The 21,766-nt window shown below is 43.8% G+C and overlaps 1 protein-coding gene across 2 annotated transcripts in view; it reads right to left on the bottom strand.

Annotated features, from left to right (window-relative positions):
• Window positions 1-17,024: 17,024 nt before the first annotated feature.
• The window catches only part of Cript (CXXC repeat containing interactor of PDZ3 domain), an 8,729-nt gene continuing 3,987 nt past the window's right edge, over window positions 17,025-21,766 (bottom strand). Inside the window, exons 4-5 of one of the 2 annotated variants that reach the window (XM_005354707.2) lie at window positions 18,528-18,631; window positions 17,025-17,913 (exon numbers count right to left, since the gene is read on the bottom strand). In XM_005354707.2, the coding sequence (XP_005354764.1) occupies window positions 17,849-17,913; window positions 18,528-18,631 (169 nt within the window). In that variant the 3' untranslated portion in view covers window positions 17,025-17,848. Of the gene's footprint in view, window positions 17,916-18,527; window positions 18,632-21,766 lie in introns of both variants that reach the window. The other variant, XM_013349021.1, reaches the window with a different exon arrangement.

Genomic DNA, 21,766 nt, shown 5'->3' with positions numbered 1-21,766 from the left:
CATTTTCACATACGGAGCACATCAGAAGACAGCCAAGTTCAAGATATTTTCCCGTGGGGACTGGGGAGACGTCCCCATTGGGTAAGACTGCTTGCTGTGCAAGCATGGGGATCTGAGCTTAGCCCCCCAGCATCCATACAGAAGCCAGGTGTGACCCTGTGAATACCTGTAGCCCTGGCACTGTTTCTACAGGTGGGTAGAAACAAGAGGTTCACTAGGGCTCGGTGGCCATCCAGTCTACCCCCAAAGTGGCAAGCTCTGGGTTTAGTGAGAGACCTTGTCTCAAGAGGATAAGCAGGGGGTGAGAGGGCGGGACCTCCAGCCTCCGCCCTGGGAGCATGGCCATATGCATTCCCACACACATGTGTACATACCTACATAGACATCCAGTCTGGTGCTTTCATAGCAGTGATGGGCAGTAGGAAGGTCTCCTGACTATGGCTGTCCTATAGACCATAGAACATAATGGAATCTTCCTTGAAAGGAATGTGTCTGACATTGGGCTGAGAGGCAAATTGAATAGAAACACAACCCTGCAATGCTAATGGATCACACTCAGGCCCAGTTGTCTCTGTCTCTTCAGGCTCCCTGAGCAGAACCCAGAGGTCCCATGGTGAGGATCCCTGGCTCTCCCGAGGCCACTATGGTCTGGAGAGGCAATCCAATTTGCATTTGGAGGACAATACAGTAACCCTGAGATCCAAGAACCCAGGGCTGAAATGCATGGTACCCAGGCTGCTGCAGCCATCCCGCAGTTCCTCTACACAGATCCGGGTCTCCAGGCTTAGGCCAAACCGGAAGTAATACCCAGATGGGGAGAAATGACATTTGTCGAATACTGGATGTTAGTGGCTTAAGGAGAGACGCTGGGGTGAAATACACATGAAATAAAAATTAAACTGTCCAGGCTAGCCACCTAGCTGACTGGTGGTAAGGGATCCACCTGAAGGCAAACAGCACCTCAGAGGTGAATTCCCTGGACGGAAGAGCACAGCTCCATCTCCAAAGAGGAAAGTGATTGCAGGTCGGTTGGACACTCACGGAAGAACTGACGTCACTACTCTTGTCACTGGTTCCAGAGAAGGGTTCCTGTTCGGAAAAATTGTTCCTGTTCTGAAAGTGTGGGGGGGGGGGCGCGGGGGAGGTGCGTCTTGTTTCCTCTTGGTAGCTACAAGTCCTACGTGTACTTTCCAAAATACAGTTCAACACCTACCCACACCATGAACAATGAAGGGTGACTTTGCCAGGACCCCAGAGCTTGTAAAGACTAGCTTAACCACATCTCTTTTTTTAGAAAAAAAAATGTTAGGGCTGGAGAGATGGCTCAGTGGTTAAGAGCATTGTCTGCTCTTCCAAAGGTCCTGAGTTCAATTCCCAGCAACCACATGATGGCTCACAACCATCTGTAATGAGGTCTGATGCCTTCTTCTGGCCTGCAGGCATACATGTAGACAGAATATTGTATACAGAATAATAAAAGATCTTTTATAAAAAAGAAAAAAAATGTTAAATATTTGCTTATTTGTGGTGTGCGTGTGTCCAAAGAGGTCAGAGGAGGGTATTGGATGAATCTCCTGGAACTGGAGCCACAGATGGTTGTGAGCGCCATGTGGGTGCTGGGAATTGAACCTGGGTCCTCTGGAAGAACAACCAGTGCTCATAACCACTAAGCCATCTCGCCAGCCCTCTTAACCACATCGCTTCTCAGGGAAAATCTGTCTTATCTAACTACGTCTCTTCTAGCCTCACAGAGTCTCCATCCTTGGCCAGTCCTCTTTGTTGGGGAGGTACCCCAGCTTAGGGTGGACGGAATGTCTTGAATCATGGGGCACAACAAAGTGGAGCAGATGGCAGGAGATGTCTTTGGTTGCTGAGCCAAGGTGTATCTAAGTGGATGAAGTCTGGAGATAATGGTGTTTCAGCTGGTAGAAACATGGGCTCTGACTCCAACTTTCTGGATTGAGAAGCTGCGTTCACAGCGGCCTTAGCCAGCTCAGCCCTGGGCAGCCACAGTAGCTCCCTCTCCGGACTCCAGGTGAGGGAGATGGCATGTCTCTCCAGTCTAGCCCTGGCAGCGGACAACCAGCTGACACTTGAAAACGTCTTTGCTTTCCCACAAATGTCTACAAGGTCACTTATGTGAATGGAAAAAAAAATTCTTTCTTACATTTTTTTTTCATTTTTATAATCTGTTGGTCTTTTCTAAAACCACTGACCCCATTATTTCCTTTCTTTTCTGTAGCCCTGGCAGGCCTTGAACTCACTATCCTCCTGTCTCAGTTCCTGAGTGCTGGTATTGCAGATGAGGGGCACCACTCCTGGCCTGTCTTCCCATACCTAAGGTCCCACAATACTTTACAGACCCAGTCCTGTTATTATTTTCAGGTGTGTTACTTTTGTTTGCGGTGCATTTGGTTAACTGTGAAGCTGTGATTCTTTGCCCGTCTAAAACACCTGATGGTCCTGAGAGAGTTGAACGGCCAATAGCGAGGCAAAAGCAAGGACAGGCAGGGCTAGCAGGCAGAGAGGATAAATAGAAGGAGAACGGAGAAGGAAGAGCAACGAGAGACCCAGGCGAGGAGAGCACCAGGGGTCAGCCACCCAACAGCCAGCCATGGAGAAAGACGTAAAGAAAGGTATACAGAAATAGAGAAAGATAAAAGCCCAGAGGCAAAAGGTCATTGGGATAACATAAGACAAGCTGGCAAGAAACAAGCCAAGCTAAGGCTGGGCATTTATAACTAAGAATAAGCCTTCGTGTGTGTGATTTATTTGGGGGCTGGGTGGCTGGCCCCCCAGAAGAGAAAACAGAATAAAGCATCACTCAACCCAGTGGCATGCACCGCATTCACTGATCTGGTCCTTTTCTTAAGCTTCTGTGTATCTATGTATGTTCATGGCACACATACAGACGGCAACACGCACATACATTGTTGACATGTATGTGAGGATGTGTTCATGCTTATGCACCTGTGTAGAGGTCAAAACCTTTGGTACAGGGTCTCTTGCTGAACGTGGAGCGAGGCTGGTGGCCAGCAAGCCCCAGCCGTCCTCCTGTCTTTACCACCCGTGTTGGAGTTACAGGGCTGTACATGTTCATGCCTGGCTCTGTACATCGCTGCAGGGTTCTGAGCTCAGGTCTTCATGCCTGCGTGGCAAGAGCTCTTACCCACTAAGTCACCTTGCTAGTCTGCCCAGTCACAGACCTCTTATTCAGAGACAGGGTTTTGCCACAGCCCAGTCTGGACTTGAACTCATGGTCCTCTTTCTTCTGTTTCCCAAATGCTGAGATGACAGCTCAGCCCACTTCTGCACTGTCAGTTGTGTTTTGGATGGTTTTCAAATGTGTGTCTTATCATTCCCATTGTGCAGTAGGTTACTTTGGATTTAATACGAAGCTGACTGTTTTTAAACCTAAGTACGTTGTGTAGACTAGTTCATCTAATCTTTACAGCAGGTCTGGGGTAGATGCCATCCTGTATCATTCCTGTTTAGCGGAGGGGAAGAGAAACGTCCACAAACTCTTTTAAGGTCTTGTAGAGGATGAGGGAGTTGTAACTTCTCGTCTACAGAATGGGATGGCTAAACAGCACCTGTTTCAGAAGAGCGCCGCGAGGAATGTGCAAGCTACCGCGTACAACGCATCAGAACGGTGCCTGGCACACACGCGCGCACTTCAACGACGTGGGGAAGCCCATGAATGGAAAGCTACATGGCCAAGCTGGAGATAACCAGGTACTTCGATTCCTGAGAATACATTCCTGTTTGCCACATCTCCCCTGCCAGCTCCACTGGTCTGCTCTTTTTCTTTCCCTGAGGCCTTTGGCAAGGATTCTCACAGATGGGGAGACTGAGCTACAGAAGTCATTGTCCAGCCAGGGCCACAGTTAGAGAATTCCATAGTGACTCTTCCGGTAGACCCACTCTGCTGACATTAACTGATATACTGGAAATACTGTCTTGGGCCTGGGAAATGCTCCTCATGTATTAAGTACACAGATGAGGAAGCAGGTGCAGGGTGGCCCTGACACAGCTCTTTCTGACCTCCCCTCCAGGGCCTGAGACCAGCCAGTTCTGCCCAAGAGGCCCGGAGCAGGAACTGGTATGTTAACTTATTTTATTTAATAAAAGAAACGCAGAAGCTGAGCATAAACATGTCCTTACTGGGGGACAAGTACCAGCCTCGCCTGGCCTGTTTCGCAGTGATCTATGATGGACCCCAGATCTCAGTATCTGCCATACTCTGACTTCAATAGGCACATCAAGCACACCTCGTCTGACCTGTTGCTAGGGCAACCAGTTGTCTAGTTTTGTCAGAGGCCAATCGTTCGACAGCCCTATATCACAGGAAACTCCTCAGTCCTGCACAGTGATGTTCTGGGGCTTGGTGCTCAGTACCCTATAGATTCCCAGAGAAACACTTCTTTTTTCCCCAAATGGTCCCCATATCATTTTAATTTTGGGAGCAGCTTGAACACATTTTCAACCATGGGCATAGGGAACATCATGTGGCACATGTACTGTCCTGGTGGGCAGATTCCCAGGGTTTATTCTCCATAATCATGCCAGAGTTGTGTAACCGGTCATGCAGCAAGTTCTCCTCCCGTCAGTGCACCCACAAAGCTATTATTGCACCCAAACATTTTCAAAGGTCTACGTTCTGCAGCATCATACAGAATAGAGTGATGAGTTTGGCATCAGATGGTGGTGGGGGCAGCTTGGACAGAAGACAGAGCAATGACTTCACAGGGAGAAAGATCTGCTGTGAGTCTTGTCTCTGAGGGGCCACTTTATGACTTTGAGCAAGCTTATCTGCTAGGTGACAATACTCTGCAAAATCAGCAATGACTCAAGTGAAGCAGCTTGCAAGGAGAGGGTGTGATCAGCATTGATGTCTGACCCGGGAGGTCCAGCGCAAGACTTGGGCACCCCATGACTGGCAAGGGCCTGAGCTCAAGTGGGGTTTGGCATGACTGCCCAGAGAGATGCTCTTGAGTGGCTACTACCTGTCTCACATGGCCACACTCTTCTCTTCCCACGTCAACATCACTCCCTTAGGCAAGCTTTATCATAGACTCACGGCATCCTGTGCTCTGTTTCTTTATACACGATGAATTTATTTTGGTAGTCATTTAAATTCTGTCTTCCTCCTCTAACAAACTTTCTAAAGGTAGGAGACATATCTATCTTGTTCATTCCTGAAGTATTCACAAATACTTGTTGAATTGAAATAAACCCATCAAATGACCATCCATAGGTATGCGGAGAAGACAGCGATCGCCTCGGAAGTGGTCAGCCACTAGATGGCGCAAATGCCCCACACGCAAACTGCAAGCAGGCTTTCTCAAACCGGAGGGATGGGTGGCAAAGGCTGTTTCCAAATCTGCTAGGAAGGGCTTCTGTTGAGTTCCTAACATCTGTCTTTACTGAGCGCCTTGCTAGGGCCATTTACAATGCTTACTATAGTTCTTACAACCGTCACTGGGGAAGGTTGTAAGGTTCTTCCCACTTTCAAGGGAAGAAACAGATGTCCAGCAATTTGAACTAACTTTTCTTAAGAGACACAATTTGCAGCAGGAGATTAGCATTGCAAACCCGAATCTGTCGGCTTCCACATCCGAGTTCTTTCTAGTGTATGCTAGTGCTTTTATTATGGTGGCCTCATAAACCAATAATGTACTTTCTTCTATTTTTTAAAAAAATCCTGCCAGGTAGTGGTGGCACATGCCTTTAATCCCAGCACTTGAGGCAGGCGACTCCCTGTGAGTTAGAGGCCATCCTGGTCTACAGAGTGAGTTCCAGGACAGCCAGGGCTACATCCTTACTGGTGACTGTTGTTTCACCACAGACCCAATGTGAAGTCTCTGCATGGCCTTTGGTTTCCAAAGTTAACTTACAAAAGAGGGGAAATCCAGTCTGAATAGACTCCGTATCTTTTAGGTCAGACGTTTAGGTCCTGAGCTTGTGGATAAGCTAAGCATAGTAGCTGGAGAAAGAAGAAAATAACCCTCAGTGTATCAGCCAATCATGAAGAGCTAGCTCTTCATCCAGCAAGTAAGTTTGTAGCTGGCCTTTCAGAAATGAAGAGAATCTAAAGAGAGACTGAGTCTCTTAATTTATCTCGTATCTCTCAATTTAGCAAACTGTTGAAACAATGGATCCCGAGGACATGGGAATTTGCCCAGGAATCTCATCATGGGAGAAGGAAAGGTCACCTGTCAGAGGAGGAACTGTCTCCATGAGAGAAACACGATACTGATACCGGATGAGACTGATGATGAATACCTGGTGGCAGGGACCACATCTTCGCCAGGGTTGCTAAAATGCGCACACCCTTGGCCCTCTATTTAATCTTGGATCTCACTTCAGGCCCCCAAAGACAGACTTGAAGGGCTGATGGATCTCATTGTCCCTCTTTCCAGGGTGGCCACACTACTACTAATTTTTCTTTGTTCTGCTTTCCATTTATAATTTGATTATTTTAATTGGCTCATTGAGAACCTGACTTGGGGCATAAGGTGTTACTCCCAAATTTGATAACAGACTCACACCCAAGGTTGAACAGCACAGGTGGGTTTACAACCTGGTCCGTGATGTTAAATGTGGGCAGGTGAGTCACATCTACACACTCGGCACCTCACTGCCAGGCAGATGATACACATCACAAGAGAGAGCATCATGAGTTTGAAAGCCGGAAAGATTCCTGGAGCAGGTACTCCCAGATCTGAAAGGCAGAGGCGACCAGAAAACACATCAGGGAGACAGCAAATAAATTACAACCTTTTTACTCAAGGTGCAGACCAAAGACCAGAGGTGCTGGCCCTCCCTGATAGCTTGTGGCATGCTATCCCAGACCTCCTGAGCAAGAGTCTGCACCTTAGCAAGCTCCGAGTGATTCGTACGTGTTTAAGACTTCCAAAGACCAAGTGTTTGTGTTTCTAAGTCTCTTTAAAATATACTAACACTTTAAACTCATCTTCCTTTTGGATTTTGTCTTGTTTTTAAAGGTGTTGTACTGTGAACTCGGCTCCTGCTGTTCTTCACATGGACCCCCATAGATACTGCTATTGGCCAAGTTGTCTGTGAGCTGGTACGTTATTAACTAGATGGGAGGCTCTTGCCCTGAAGGATTTTTGTATACTTCTATATGAAACAATTTCAGGAAGCTAGACCTTGAAAACAATCTGAAGGATTAACTTTTTCATCACTAAAGGGACTTTCACATCCTCATTTGAACTGTGATGTACTATAATCCTTTGGAGATAAATAACTTCCATATGTTGCGTACATCAGTACTCCTCAGCTCACTGTTTAGCTCCTCCATGCCTCTCATTCAGCATTCCCAATTCACGAAAGTTGAAACCTGGAGTCCATGTCTACTGAGATGGACAGAGAGCTCTTAAGAACCAAGCACTTCCAATGGAACTGATTTCACGTCTCCATGAGGAGACAGTGCCCCTTATGTCTACCCGGGTTCATGTCTCCTTATCTACTCAAGAACGTTGTGTGAGCCCATTTGGATAGGCAGTGTGATCTAAATTTAAAAAGCATCAAAAGCTCTGAACAGAGAGCAACACGGTCCCTTGGCTGACAGGTCCCTGTTTGCTGTGTCTAAATAGGGGAATTTAGATGTAAGGTCCCTTCCCTGGTCTAGTATTACATGTGCCTGGTTACCTAGGAGTAGGAGCATGGGTTGTTATTCATTAAACCCAGAATATATATTCCCAAATAGAAATGACCCACACTATCCTCACTCCCAGATTTAAAGGTTGAGAATGCTGGTTACCATGGCAACTCACCTTCATGGAGTCATTTAGAAATTCAATTCTGGAAAGTGACAGTATTATGTACCAGCACCTGCAAAGTTCTATAATATTTCCTCTACTTCCCTTCTTGCCCTGGGCTATGGCGCCAAGGATTGTCATAATCTGGAGAAGCAGTCAGGGTTCCCGAGCTGCTTTTCGGGCTGCTGGCACAGAAGGTGCCGACAGGGGTGGGAGTGAAGGGAGGCCTCGTTTTGTTTTACTAATTCTGCAGCCGCCCTCCACAAACTCCAGCAAATATTGAGTGGTGTTGCAAGGTGTTACGAGAAGTGAAAAGCAAGCTGCGATTCGGCTGGCGTGAAGACTTTGCAAACACGAAAGGGTGATGTGTGGCAAGGCCGACGATTACTTCCGGGAGTCCGCAGAGCAGAACGCTAAAGAGCGCCTTCTGCCAGGCGCTGCCATCGTGCACACTGAAGTTTTATTTTTAAACACAGGACCTATTTAAAATTATTTGGCCTAGTAGGTCTCACATTTTGGACCCTGGGCTCTTGGGAGCTCTGGAGTTACTGCAAGAAATCTGCCAGCCCTCTGTGTGTTCTCTCTGCAGAGAGGATGAAAAATGTGCTCATTTCTATGAATTAGTTTTCAAGTGTGCACGAGTATTAAGATGGCCAGTATGCATAAATTAAAGTTAACTCATTTGCAATGCTACTGACTATGTCTTAGCTGTGTTTTTAAATCAACTGATCATAAAAACAGGGTAAACATCATTCTTGAGCATAAGGAAAAGAGGTGATTTGGGTGGAGTTGGCTTCTGAAGTCTTGATTCTGAGGGCAGAGGAAAGGTATGCCTTACTGTTCGAAGGGAACCTCTTCAGCTACTGGCTGCATTTTCATGGCCTAAGCGGAGTTTATTTACCACCATCTTCTAGAACCTTAGCACCTCTTAGGGGCCCTTAGTTGGCCAATTGGGCACTTTTTCTCCATGGAAATGTCATATCCGAATATAAGCTGTGACCGATGGGTGGAATTCTTAGTACACGTGTTCTTATGACAAACATAACTGAGGTACTAGGAGTTAGACAGATACCCCGAGAGACAGATGGGGAGAAGGGCCATGACTAGGTAATAAAGAGTGTGAACTTCCAAGATGGCTAGCTTCTTCCTTATGACGCAAGACACATTTGTTTGACTGCTTAAAGCAAAGGACTCCTGGGGCTGGAGAGATGGCTCAGCAGTTAAGAGCACTGACTGCTCTTCCAGAGGACCCTGGTTCAATTCCCACTGCCACATCGTGGCTCAAACAGTCTGTAACTCCAGTTTCAGGGAACCTGATACTCTCACACAGACATACACACCAATACACATAAAATAAAAAGAAATAAATAAAAACAAACAATCAAAGGACTCCTGCTTAAAATCAGGCCTCCTGCTGATAGACTGGCTCAGTAAGTTCAAGGCCTGATAAGAACATGTTCTGCAACAGTTGTGGGCCAATCAGCCATAATGTCTTTCTTCCTGACCAACCCTGAACTGGGGGACCCCTCAAAACCCCACCAAGCCCTCAAGGAAAAGTTTGGCTTAGGCTCCCTGAGACCCTCCCACACCCTGCTTTGTAGAGGGTCTTTTTTCTGTGTGTGTGCCTACTGGGTATGTGTGCTTCTTACCCCTAATAAAAGCTGATTCTGTCTGTTGCAGTTTGCTTGTTCCATAATTTTCCTGGTGCTACCTTTCATACTTGAGATTTTTCCTGTCTCTTAATTCTTCAACTGGCAGAGGCAATGAGCTGAATCAAAACTCCTAGGCAGGGTTAATCCCAAAGATGCAAGGAGAAAGACCACCAACCCAAATCATTTATGACCAAATTGATTAAAGCAAGCATTTTTTATTTGTGTACATGGGCTGCCTCCCCCTAAGGCAAAATGTGAGGGAGACAAGGTTTTTATAGTTCAGGGGTATGGGTTTTCCAAATGGAGGATCTGGTAGGCAAGTAGGCGGGGCTACAGGAGCAGAACGTACCAAGGTAGTCAAGACAACAGGTGGTTTTAATCGCCTTTGGAAACAAAGACGTGGGTGTAAGAGGTCATAACAAGGTGGTTGTAACAACCTTTTGAAATAAAGGCATAGTTCCTGTTTTCTTGGAATAGGTAGTACAGAACTATTTGTAGTTAAGGTTACAGGTGGGACATAGCCCAACCCTTGAGAAACAGAGGTTAATTTCTAAAAGGAATGGGCCTAGTTTGTCTTTACTATAAGATGGCTTTCAAGCCTAAGATGGAGGGAGGGTGGTTCGTCAACCTAACGTAACTATTTAGTTCCAGACCTCCTTAGGTTCGCATTGTCAAAGATGGAACTTCAGTGAATTTATGACTTTCAACCTTCTTTTACCCTGGAGCCTTGTCTAGAGAAAAGGAGGGGTCAGGAGATGCCAGGAGTTCACTGAGTGAGGGCAGAGGGGGCAAAGGGCTTGAGGAGTCTGACCCTCAAGTATACCCTTCCATGTCGTCATTGTATTCTTCACTGTTTGTGTGATCCCTGCATTTCTCTCGAATTTCCTTGGGCCCCAGGAGACATGCTTAAGTTTCAATGGGGCATGAAAATTGCACCGCTGCGAACAACAAAAAAGACGGTGTGCCATGCGGCAGAAAGTACTTCTGTTGGCGTCCATAGTGTGCCATGTGGCAGACAGTGCTTCCATTGGCGTCCATAGTGTGCCATGCGGCAGAAAGTACTTCTGTTGGCGTCCATAGTGTGCCATGTGGCAGACAGTGCTTCCGTTGGCGTCCATGTACGGGAATGTTAAAAGAAAGATTTCTGCAGATGTTTCTGTTGGATTTTGTGTTGCTTAAATTTTTGTAAAATTTGACACCAACTAGAGTCACCTGGGAAGAGGGGAGCTCCAGGAATTGCCTCAGTGAGATTGGCCTGTGGCCATGTCTGTGGGCATCTTCTTGAATTGTGATTGATGTGGGAGGGCCCAGCCTGCTGCAGGTGCTGCCACCTGTGGGCAAGCAGGCCGGGGTTTTATAGGAAAGCAAGCTGAGCAAGTCATGGGAGTAAGCCCGTAAGCAGTGTTCCTTCGTGGTTCCTCCCAGTGACCAGTCAGTCTTGGTCAGTGTTAAATCACAGCAACAGAGACACACACCATTTCTTTGCTGAGGTCCTGCCACTTTCTTGGGGGCTCTACTAAGGTCACGGGAACATGTACTCCATGTCCTATAGGCACACCCGAGACTGCTCATCTTCCTAGGTGGGCCTGGGTCATAGGGCACAGCTCCCTACCATAAATCTATTTTCCCAGAGGTCTTGTCCTGCTTCTATGCTCATCTTTTCTTCCAAGTATGGTGTCTGTGCCATGGTTTGTTTTCCCCCATCCCAAGGGAGCTTCTAAAAAACGCCAGGAAGACTTTTGTTATTGTTGTTTCTCTGGCTCTTGCTGTTATGTGTCTACTCTAGGCTCAGGGCATAAAATCTTGACATTTTCTATAAAAGGGACTGGACATCCAGAACTCAGTGCTTGGGCTTTGGAACACAGCATTAAAATACGATTGTTTTTCTCAGGATTGGTGAATGATGGAAGCTGTTGTCTATGACAGCCCCTCAGCCTAAGTCTTGGCAGGAAATGGGAAAGAAAAAGCAGCTACTCACTGCCATGGCCAGCCCCTTGAGACATTCTCTCTATTCAAACACTCTCTCTTTGGAAAGTCCCTAACCCTCAGCCTCTTGGAAACACAGCTGCCTCTGATTTAGTAATTTCTACTTTTACCAGAACAAGAATAATTCATTAATAGTTTATTGATTTATTATATAATTGTAAATTAATAGTTTAATGATCTATTAATAGTTAACCATTATTTTATTCAAAGCCTCTTTAAAACCCACCGACTTCCTGTTGTGAGCTATGAAGTAGGAACAATGTCCTACCTTCACATCGGTGACTTCATCTAAGGGGTCTGATGAACAAAAAATACATCATATTTGGATGAATGAGTCTTATAGTTCAGTCGGGGAATGAAAGAGTGCATGTAAATGCCTGGGGAGTGACCTCAGTATGATGGGGAAATGCAGGCTGTAGGTCACAGAGCAACAGGATACCCAGCAAGGCCTCCGAGTGACAAAGAAGGCTTGCTGTGTAGGCTAAGAAGAGGACCAAGGCTCTGGGTGCAGGGCTAGCTCTAACAGTACCGCTGCAGGCAGACTGCCCTGTATGTAGGAAGGGAGCAAAGAGCAGCTGGCATAGCTCTGACTCAGACCCAAGTCCCTAGGAGCAGTGATGGGCCCTATGTTTCAAAGCTGGTGGTCTTGAACACACTTTTTCTTCCACTCAGAAGATTGAACTGCGCATGCCTAGACAAGAGGCTTCCACTCCCGTTTATCCACATGCGCTGAGAGAATCAAGAGCCCATGGAGGATCTCTTCTCCCTTGCCACTTGGGGAGAAGGGAGCAATGCTTTACAGGGGCTATGTTCCAGGATGTGCGAGGCGTTAAAAGCTGGATCAGACCTTTACAAGCAATGCATTTTTGTGATTAAGCCTTTGGGTAAAGCTTACTTGTTTCAAATGGGCTGCTTTAGCTGAGTGTGTTCATCTGGGTGTGGGGTAAATGCCTTAAAGCACAGGTTTGCTGCGAATAATCTGCAGAGGAGTTAAAATTCATTTTATAAAATAAGGATTGCCTGAGTTGTAGGAGGCTTTCTGGCCCATTGAATCATGGGAAAGAATTATGTTTCTGCAGCTGTGAAAAAGCAAAACTAACATCCTATCTGGGGAACCCCAGCCGCATCACCCAAAGGCCGATTTCATGTCATGGAAGTGAATCAGAGGGCTGAATTTGGAGAAAGTTCATAAATTCTAGCTCACATAGGAAATAATTACACACTATTATTATTGAGTGAATGTAGCAAGAAATTATGTTCCTTGAGTAAATAACCAGAAAGATCTAAGTCCATTTGTGCTAAGTGCAAACGGTCCTGTGGATCAAATTACTGATCATTACGCTCATGGATGTACAATAAGATGTGCTTCAACTCAGGCCAGTAGACGATCTTCAGAGATGTCTGAGCGGCTTCTGGCCCTGACATTAATCCGGAGGTCACCGGGGAATTAAAAAACAGTCTGGGAAAATGTTGAATCACTGCTGGGCAGCCATTAACCTTACATAGCTTCTCAGTTTCCCCAATAAACTGAGCATTTCTATGACAAGGGTCAGGACAGCAGACTCACTTAAGGAACAAGCAGTAACTACTGTAGGCTTTGCAATTCTGTCGTCTCACAAGAAAGAAGTCACTGCATGTCCTAACGACTATGTCCACGATAGCGAGTGCCTGTGACTATGTTCCAGTATGACTTTATCTGTCAAAATAGTTAACTTGCCCCTGGTTTCTTTATGCCTGACTCTGAATGGTTGCTATCAATGCAGAAAGATTTTAAATTCTTGGAGAAAAATTAGGAGCTCTCTGGGGATCCACAGCAGACTTCGGTGAAACAGTATTTTAAGGGCATATTCATCACTAGCCAATGGACAGTGTCCTTTAATAATTATAAATCCTGCATGAAGAAGTCTGCTTTTGTAAGAGGCCAGATGCCTCATCAGGAAGCAGATTTGGGGCTGGGATCAGGGAGAAGTGCTAATCTGAGGTGTAAAACGCTTAGATTAAAGGAATAACTATATTAAGCATATTCTCTTGCACACATTCCCTTCTCATATATATTCTCTTTACACATTCAACTTCAACCAGTTTAATCTCTCATATCCCCCCATTAACATCTTTCCCCTCATTTCCTGCTGTTAGCCTTTGGTTTTGTCCCCACCATTTCTCCTATTGACATTTTGGGTCAAAATTTAATTATTAGGTTGGTTTCTTGCCTAACATTTGTGAGGGTACTCTCCAGTACCACAAACTAGACAGATAGATGGATAGCTAGATAGATAACAAGACAGACAAGCAGGGATGAGAGTATAATGTCCAGTGAACATGAGGAAGATGTTGAAACTATAAAAATACAGGAAACTAAATTTTCTGGGAAGTCAATAAAATAAAAGATATCTAATTTTGATCCTCAACTTCCCCCTCTAAGACTACATTACTATATTTGGAGGGGGAAGGGCACGAGAGGACACCCCATCCATACCTAAGAGTGAGTGAGGAAGAGACAGAGTTAAAGCAGTGTGGGGGTAAAAAGTTAAAAGATGCATGGCAGAGCTTGAGAAAGGATTCCAGAAATCCTTCATAGCCATCATTCTGTTGGCTAGACAGTAAGGTGCACGCGTGTAGCATGCAAGCCCATTAGGGCAGGGAAAGTCAAGAATGATTGGGAGTTGAAGAGTCCCCAGCTTTGGCACAGGGTGTATAACTCCAAAATTCCAGCATTCAGAGAAGCAGGTGTGGTGGTTGGTGCCTACAATCCCAGCGTTCGGGAGGCTGAAGCAGGATGATAAATAGGAAGCTTGGGACAGCCTGGGCAACATAGACCCTGCTTCACATTATTTGTTACATTGTAAAGCTGGGTCTCTGCCTGAGGCACCTTCTGATTGGTTTAATAAAGAACTAGATGACCAATAGCTAGGCAGGAGAGAATAGGTGGGACTTCTGGGCACAGAGAGATAAACAGGGAGGATTCTATGCACTGTGACTTCTCCAGCAGACTCTCAAGTTAGATGTGCTGTACTAAGTAACTGAGCCATGTGGCAGAATGTAGTTTAAAAATATGGGTTAACTAAGTTATAAGAGCTGGTTTGGAAAAAGCCCAAGCTAAGGTCAAGCTTTCATAATTAAGTCTCTGTGTTGTTATTGGGGAGCTGGCCATCCCACAGAAGGAAGTCTGACTACATTAGAGAAAGCTTTTTACAGGACCCTGTCCAAACACCTAGCATATAGAGTGGAGGAGCCCTCACTGACAATAAGGCTTCAGAAGTAATCCTGAAAGGCCCACGCCTCCACAGGAGCTAAACTACCCTTTGAGAGGGCTACTCTACATCAATCGCAACAGAGCTAAAGGTATGTCAAGGAGCAAGCTGAACCATGCATAGTTCCTCACAGTAACAAAGTCAAGCAAATCCCTTTCAAGAAATGCAAGTTAACATTTCTGAGATTTGTGTGGGCCTTTTGTTACCTTAGAAGCTAAGGAATTTCTAATTTTATAGCAATTTTCATTGTGATTAAATTTTTAAAAATATATTATTTATATAACTGTGTGTCTATGTGTGGGGTGTGCTCACCTGTTTGTACAAACAGAGGTCAGAAGAGGGCATTGGTACACTGCTTCACTATTTTTCCTGTTCCTCTGAGGCAGGGTTTCTTCTTGAACCTGGGGCTTAAGTTTCTGCTAGGTTGGAAGTGCTACTGTGACCCTCCTGTTTGCTTTTTTTTGGTCCTGGGATTATAGGCATCTGTAGGGGACCCTAGTTTGTTTCATGGGTGCTGGATCTGAACTCTGGGCCTTACAATTGTGGAGCAATTGTTAATAACTGCTGGGTCATCTCTCCAGGCCCCAACCACTGCACTTTATCAAGTGGGTTTTCTACACTTTGAGATGCTCATGTACCTTTAATAGGTTTTAAAAAAAGTCAGTCACCCTTGAATTTCTAGAATAAGCCTAAACTGGTCACAAAATATTGTCCTGTGTTGCTGGATTAGTTTTCTAATATTTCTGTCTTTGGTCTGAAGATTAGCTTTAATAACATTTTAAGTATATTTTTCAGAATTAAAGATTTATTTAGTTGTGTGTGTGTCTGCGTTTGTTTGAAGGAGGCTGTGAAGGCCAAGGTGAGGCTGTGGGTCACCATGTCCATGCTGGGAACCAGAACCAACTCTTGGGAGAGAGCCATGTGCGCTCTTGACCACCATTCCCCCACCCCTTTGTAAATATAGTCTCGGGTGGCCTTCCACATAGCAAAGGGTAACCTTTCAGCCTCTAATCCTCCTGTCTCTATTGTGCAAGTGCTGAAGCAGCACACTTAGTATATATGGCACTAGTAATCAAACCCAGGGCTTCATGCACCCAGGCAGCCGCCCTGTAGGCTGTTCTTATTTTCCAGATTTTAAATATTTCACGATAAACTTCTCTGACTTATTCACAATATTACTGGGAACTTAAGTTCACATATTTGGTCTTTGGATTGCTTTAACTACAAATATTTTAGCACGATGTCAAATTAAAAACCAAGCAGAGCATCGTTGCCATCTGGTGGAAATGCCTGTTACCACGTTGTAAAACGGTCCACTGTGATGCCAGTCTTTCTGCTCAGGAAATCAGCCCTGCCAGTTTCTAACTGGACCTCTCCAATTTGTATCTTTATTTCCATTCACCCACCACTACCTTAGTTCAGCTTCTAATGTAATTATTTGGCTAAAATCATTGCTTTGAAACAGGCCCAGATTCTACTTTCTATGCGAACAGTTTAAAACGATCAATCTGCCTAGAGATAAGAATACAGCAGGAGTCCAACAAGTACTGGTTAAATTTTAAAAACACTCCATTCCCTAACAGTACCTGGAGGGAAGCAGAAGCATACAATTGCATGAACAAACTGATAAATGACACACATACTAGTTGTCTTGCCCTGAGAGTGTAACACTTAAACCAATGACATTTGGCAGAATAACCACAGGACTTGGGGTGGGAGGACAAAAGTAAAACAGATCCGAGAGCAAAACATCCCTGCTGGAGAGTATTTGCTCTAAGGGTACAGCATGTCCATAGATGTGCCCGCCTGGGTCCTGCTACAATTTCTGTTAAGATTTTGATTTAAACATCCCAGTGCTCAGAGAGGCCAGCGTGCTCTACAGGACAGCTAAGGCTACGCATAGTGACACTGTCTGAAAACAACAACAACAAAAAACCCCAAACCCTAAAAAACTCCCAAACTGATTACAATACAGAAGGATATTTTTTGTCCTGATAGATATTATTTGTATTTTACATCATTCAGTAATCTTTCTGATTACAGAATAATAAATAACAAAGCATCCTAGAAAAACACTAAAAAATCTTGTAGATAAAATGAACTTTTTCTTCACAGTAATTTTAGAACAATAAGCAATGCCTACTTTTTCATTATTTATAGTGGTTCCCACATTACATAGTGGTATGTATTTAAGATTCTACAACTCAAAACAGAATATACTTTTGGTCTCCTGGTAGGCTGAAGGTTTTAAAGATAGAAGGCCTAATTCTAAGAAAGCAACAGAAGAAAAACCTTCATTTGAAACCTCAGATCCTGGCAGTCTAGGGTAGCATCATTAATACACACACAGAGCCAAGCTGTTTGTTTTATTGGTTTCTTGGGTGGGGGTGGCAAAGAGGTTAAGAAAGGGTTTGTTTCCTGCTTCAAAGAACACTCCCAAGCAGAAACCTTCATTCTCATATGAACGACACTGCCCCCACGCCCCAGCTTTCATGACAACCTGAACTTAAGATGATGTTGACAAGGTACATCTCTCTGAAGTACAGGGCACTTGGCTGGAGAAATGGGCACTCCGTGGGCTCCTGTTCACAGCTAAAAGGAACTGGCACTTTAGCTTCAAAAACAAATTTAAAATAAAAAAAAATGTAACTTGTTTGACTTGTGGCAGGACTGGTTACTAAGGAACCATTTAGCAATAATGGCCTTGAATATTTGTAGCTAATGAAAATGCATTTAACCAAGGACTGCTGATTCTAAGAACTGTGACATCTGTGAGGAGGGAGGAAAACTAAGTCTGAATGTCAAATTCAGAGCAAAGCATCAGTAATTTCACATTTGCAGCATCTATAAATAAAATACACGGGCCAGATAAGAGTTATATGAATAATGTTAAATTGAAAGTGCATACAGAACTCAGGAATATGTTTTCTCATTAATTTTGTCACTTATTCTGGTTCAGTAAAATGCTCACAAGGAAAATAACCACTTAAGGCAGAAGACTGGTTATATCATTGCTGTTCGGAGTTTCATGAGAACAAATTAATCAACTTCCTGCTTTAGATTGAATCATTCATCTTGAACCAGGTTATTCTGCAAGATGGAACATCTGTGTTACAACTTGAAAAGTCAAAGCAGAAAGTACAACCATAGAAAGCCAGAGAGTTCAGCAGAACATCTAGACGGAAGTCTGTTTGTAGTTTTTGGTATCCAAGACCTTTTTGCCACACATTGCACAGATGCCTGAAAAAAAAAAAAAAAAAAAAAAAAAAAGAAAACAAGTGAGCAACCAAATAGTACCAACTTCTGGTTTATTTATGGTAATCTAAAGCTTAAGACCACTTATGGGTGTGGAGAAAGGGCTCCATGGCTAAGAGCACTGACTCTGCAATCGTGTAAACTAGAGTTTGGAGTTCAGCATTCACATATCCTCACAAATGCCCATAATTCCAGACCCAGGTGGGATGGAGACAGGAAGATCCCTGGGGTTTGCTGAGAAAACAGAAGCCCCAGGTCCAGAGAGAGATCCCTCCACGAAAAGGAGCGGGTAGAGAGCGCAGAAAAAGAGGACACGTGATGCTCTCTTGGTTTCCGTGTGCATGCCTGGTGTGTCTCACATGCGTGTACGTGCACAAACACAGGTACAGAAACACACATATAAGCATAAGTAGAACCTTTAAGAATTTCAAAGCATCATAAAAGAAAAAAAGAAACATCCTTTAACTACAAATATATTTTAAACTCAATTTTGTCTTAGAAAAGAGAGTATTTGACTAAATACTTCCTTCTGTTATCCAAGTTAACTACAAATCAAGTATATTTGATGTAAATAGAAAAATTAAGTTAAAGAAACTTACCTTTTTTGTAGGCACAGCCTTGGCAGTAATGAGAACCTGGCTGGTGTACAGAACTTTTACAGATTCTGCATGTGGAGAACTTATTCTTTCCATATGGATCAAACCTACAAAGTTAAAAAAAAAAACATCCATTTGCACTACAATAGAAACTCTTCACCACATTTTCTCCCATCAACTTCCATGACTGGCAGACAGACCTCCTCTGGTTCATTACTGTGTAATATGTATGCATTCCGCTGCCCTTCCATGTAAGCTCATGAAAAGCCAGCTGTATTTATTTTCAGACCTGTTCCTATCACTTCTGTATGTTATTCTATCTGGTGACAAATATGAAAACTGATGAAATGTGAGTATAAGCAATGGTTGACTCTACAAAAAAAATATAAGAACCCGCTTTAGGACAACTAAATATAAACTGTTAACTAACATTGAATTGGGTATGGGTAAGCCAACCATTAAAAATATTAAAAATATTTTGTGTGTGTATGTGTCTGTGTGTGTATGATGCCACATTTGTGTATGTAGTTGTAGAGGTCAGAGGGTCTGGGTCCTTCAGATTGACTTACAGGTGGTTTTGAGCTGTGTAATGTAATGTAGGTGCTGAGAACCAAACTCAGGTCATCAGTTGCAGTCCCTTCTTTGCTTTTTTATTTTTATTTATTTTATTTTTTTTGTAAACCCAGGCTGGATGACCCTGCACTCCTGATTCTTTTTTTAAAGATAGATTTATTTATTTATTTATTTTGTATACAGTATTCTCAGTTTTCTGTCTGCATGTATGCCTTCAGGCCAGAAGGGGGCACCAAATCTCATTACAGGTGGTTGCTGGGAATTGAACTCAGGACCTTTGGAAGAGCAGTCAGTGCTCTTAACCACTGAGCCATCTCTCCAGCCCCACTCCTGATTCTTTTGTCAGCAGCACCCGAGCACTGGCATCACATGCATGTGCCATCACACAGGCTTCAACTTTGTTCCACTGAGGCACAGAATATATACTCTGGTGACGGTTTATATGAGGAAAATGATATAAAATTCTCATACAGGCTTTACCTCAGGACCCAGTGATAGATGAATACACCCACAGTTTATGTTTAAGATAAAATGTGGTATTTACCTCTCCTAATGACTACTTACTTTTAACAAGCATTTTTAACTGACTGGTCTAATACCTTTGAATAAAGGGTTTTCTACTATAAAAACATGGTATCCTATAGGAACCCTAGGGCAAATAGCTTTAGAAGAGATAGTTCTCCCCAAACTGGCAATAATGTTCTAATTTAAAACATTTGCCTAGCTCTAAAATGACTATATTTTTTCTGTGTAGCATCATAGTCCTGGTGTCCTGTCTAGGGTACAATCTAGGAGTTTCTTTTTGAAATTCTTTGCCTTCATTTCTTTATTTTTATTTTATGTGTATGGGCATCTTGCCCGCATATGTCTGGACACCCTGAATGCTGTGCCAGAAGAGCACTGATCTCCTACTGGAGTTGTAGGCAGCCGTGAGCCCCATACAGGTGCTGGGAATTGAACCCAGGTCCTCTGGAAGAGCAGTGTTCAGTCAGTGTTCTTAACCACTGACCCCTCTCTCCAGCCCCATTATTTTCTATATTAACAGATACTCTTTGCTTGCTTGTTTTTATTTTTTAAGACAGAATCTGGTTATATTACCCAGACTGTCAGGGAATTTCCTATCTTCCTGTCGGCTTCCCACAGGCTGGGATTGCCAGCGTGCCTCACCACAGCCAGGCAACAAGTCACTATTAAAGGCTAACCTTCCTACACTCAAGACAATCACTTTACTCCCACAGAAGTAAGGATGCTTGGAGTCCTTTTCTCAAACCATACTGTTAGATCTTAAGACGACATTTAAATCTCCGAATTCTTATGATGAACTGGCAGTTTTTTTCTTTCTTTCTCTTTAAAGATGCTACTATTTGTTGATATTCTGTCTGTGTGTGTGTTTGCGTGCGGCTGGTGAATGTGCTGCGGAGGCCAGAAGATGGCAGCGGATGCCCTGGAATTGGAATCAGAGGTGGTTGTGGGTCTTTTGATGTCCAAACTGAACTCAGGTCCTCTGGAAAAGCAGTGCTCTTAACCACTGAGCCATTTCTCCAGCCTCCCAGTTTCTTGCTTCTTATAAAGGCACTGGAAATTCAACGTAATGTAGGTAGGATACTTTCTAAAATAAGCTAGCTAGAGCCATCAAAAGTAACAGTCACACTTCAGAAATAGTAATTTATAAGCCTGGAGGAATCAAAGGTATATAAAATTACACAATTCATATAAATAACTAGTAAAACCTGAATGGTCAGAAAACACAAGTCAACCAACAATACACAGTATGATGCTCTGCTGAACATTAGGTCCATTATGCTGGTTTTTTTTTTTAAATCATTTCTAATAAGCACCTACTATGTTGCAGTCAGTTTATAAAATAAAAGCTTTATTATTATTTCTTTAAATCATTGGGATGATGCCACACAATGGCTACTTATTCATTTACCAAATATCTACTGAGTACTTACTGTTCTAAATACCAAAGATGAACATTAAAAATTTCCTGCCCTCACCAAACAAATATAGGAGTGGACATGGAGAAAAACAGTCCAGTAAAACAAGTTTTTCAGATAAGCAGTGAGTGTGACAAAGAGAACCCAGCTGGAAGCTGTAGTGGAGAGGAGATAAATACTGGCTAAGGACCCTGAACCAAGGAGCTCACCTATCAGTCAAGTAACAAGTCAGGAGGAACCTCCGAGTAGCAAACATAACCTGCTTTAGGTGACAGTGGGATTGGCAAATCTCATGAGGCTACATGACTAATGAGGAGGAGTGTGGTATACTGGGAAGACAGAAGAAAAAGATGTCATATCATGGAGGACCTTCTAAGCATGGTAGAGAACTTAGATTCTATTCTACAGGAAACCAATGGAAGGCCTTAAGCAAAGGAATTAATGACCTTCTAGATGATCATTCTGGCTAAGAATGTCTCAGTGTGGTAAAAGGAAGCAAAGAAATGGGATAGCAGTATTCATGCAAAAATTTAACTGAATATGATGAAGTACGGTGTCAAAATCTTGTTTTGAAGATGGGAGACATTTTGTTCTCATTCTCAGATGAAAAGGTACAGCTGAGAAAGGGTAAGAAACTCCAGGTCACATGACTACAGAGAGACAGACTCTCAAAGTAGTGCTTTGGCAATGACCCACATTTTCTTTGTACCTGTAACATCTCTCTATTTT

The sequence above is a fragment of the Microtus ochrogaster genome, chromosome 16 (genome assembly GCF_000317375.1).
Source record: "Microtus ochrogaster isolate Prairie Vole_2 chromosome 16, MicOch1.0, whole genome shotgun sequence".
Classification (NCBI taxonomy): Eukaryota; Metazoa; Chordata; class Mammalia; order Rodentia; family Cricetidae; genus Microtus; species Microtus ochrogaster.
Note: the sequence above shows the minus strand (reverse complement) of the source record. Positions and strands in the feature narration are given on the sequence as shown.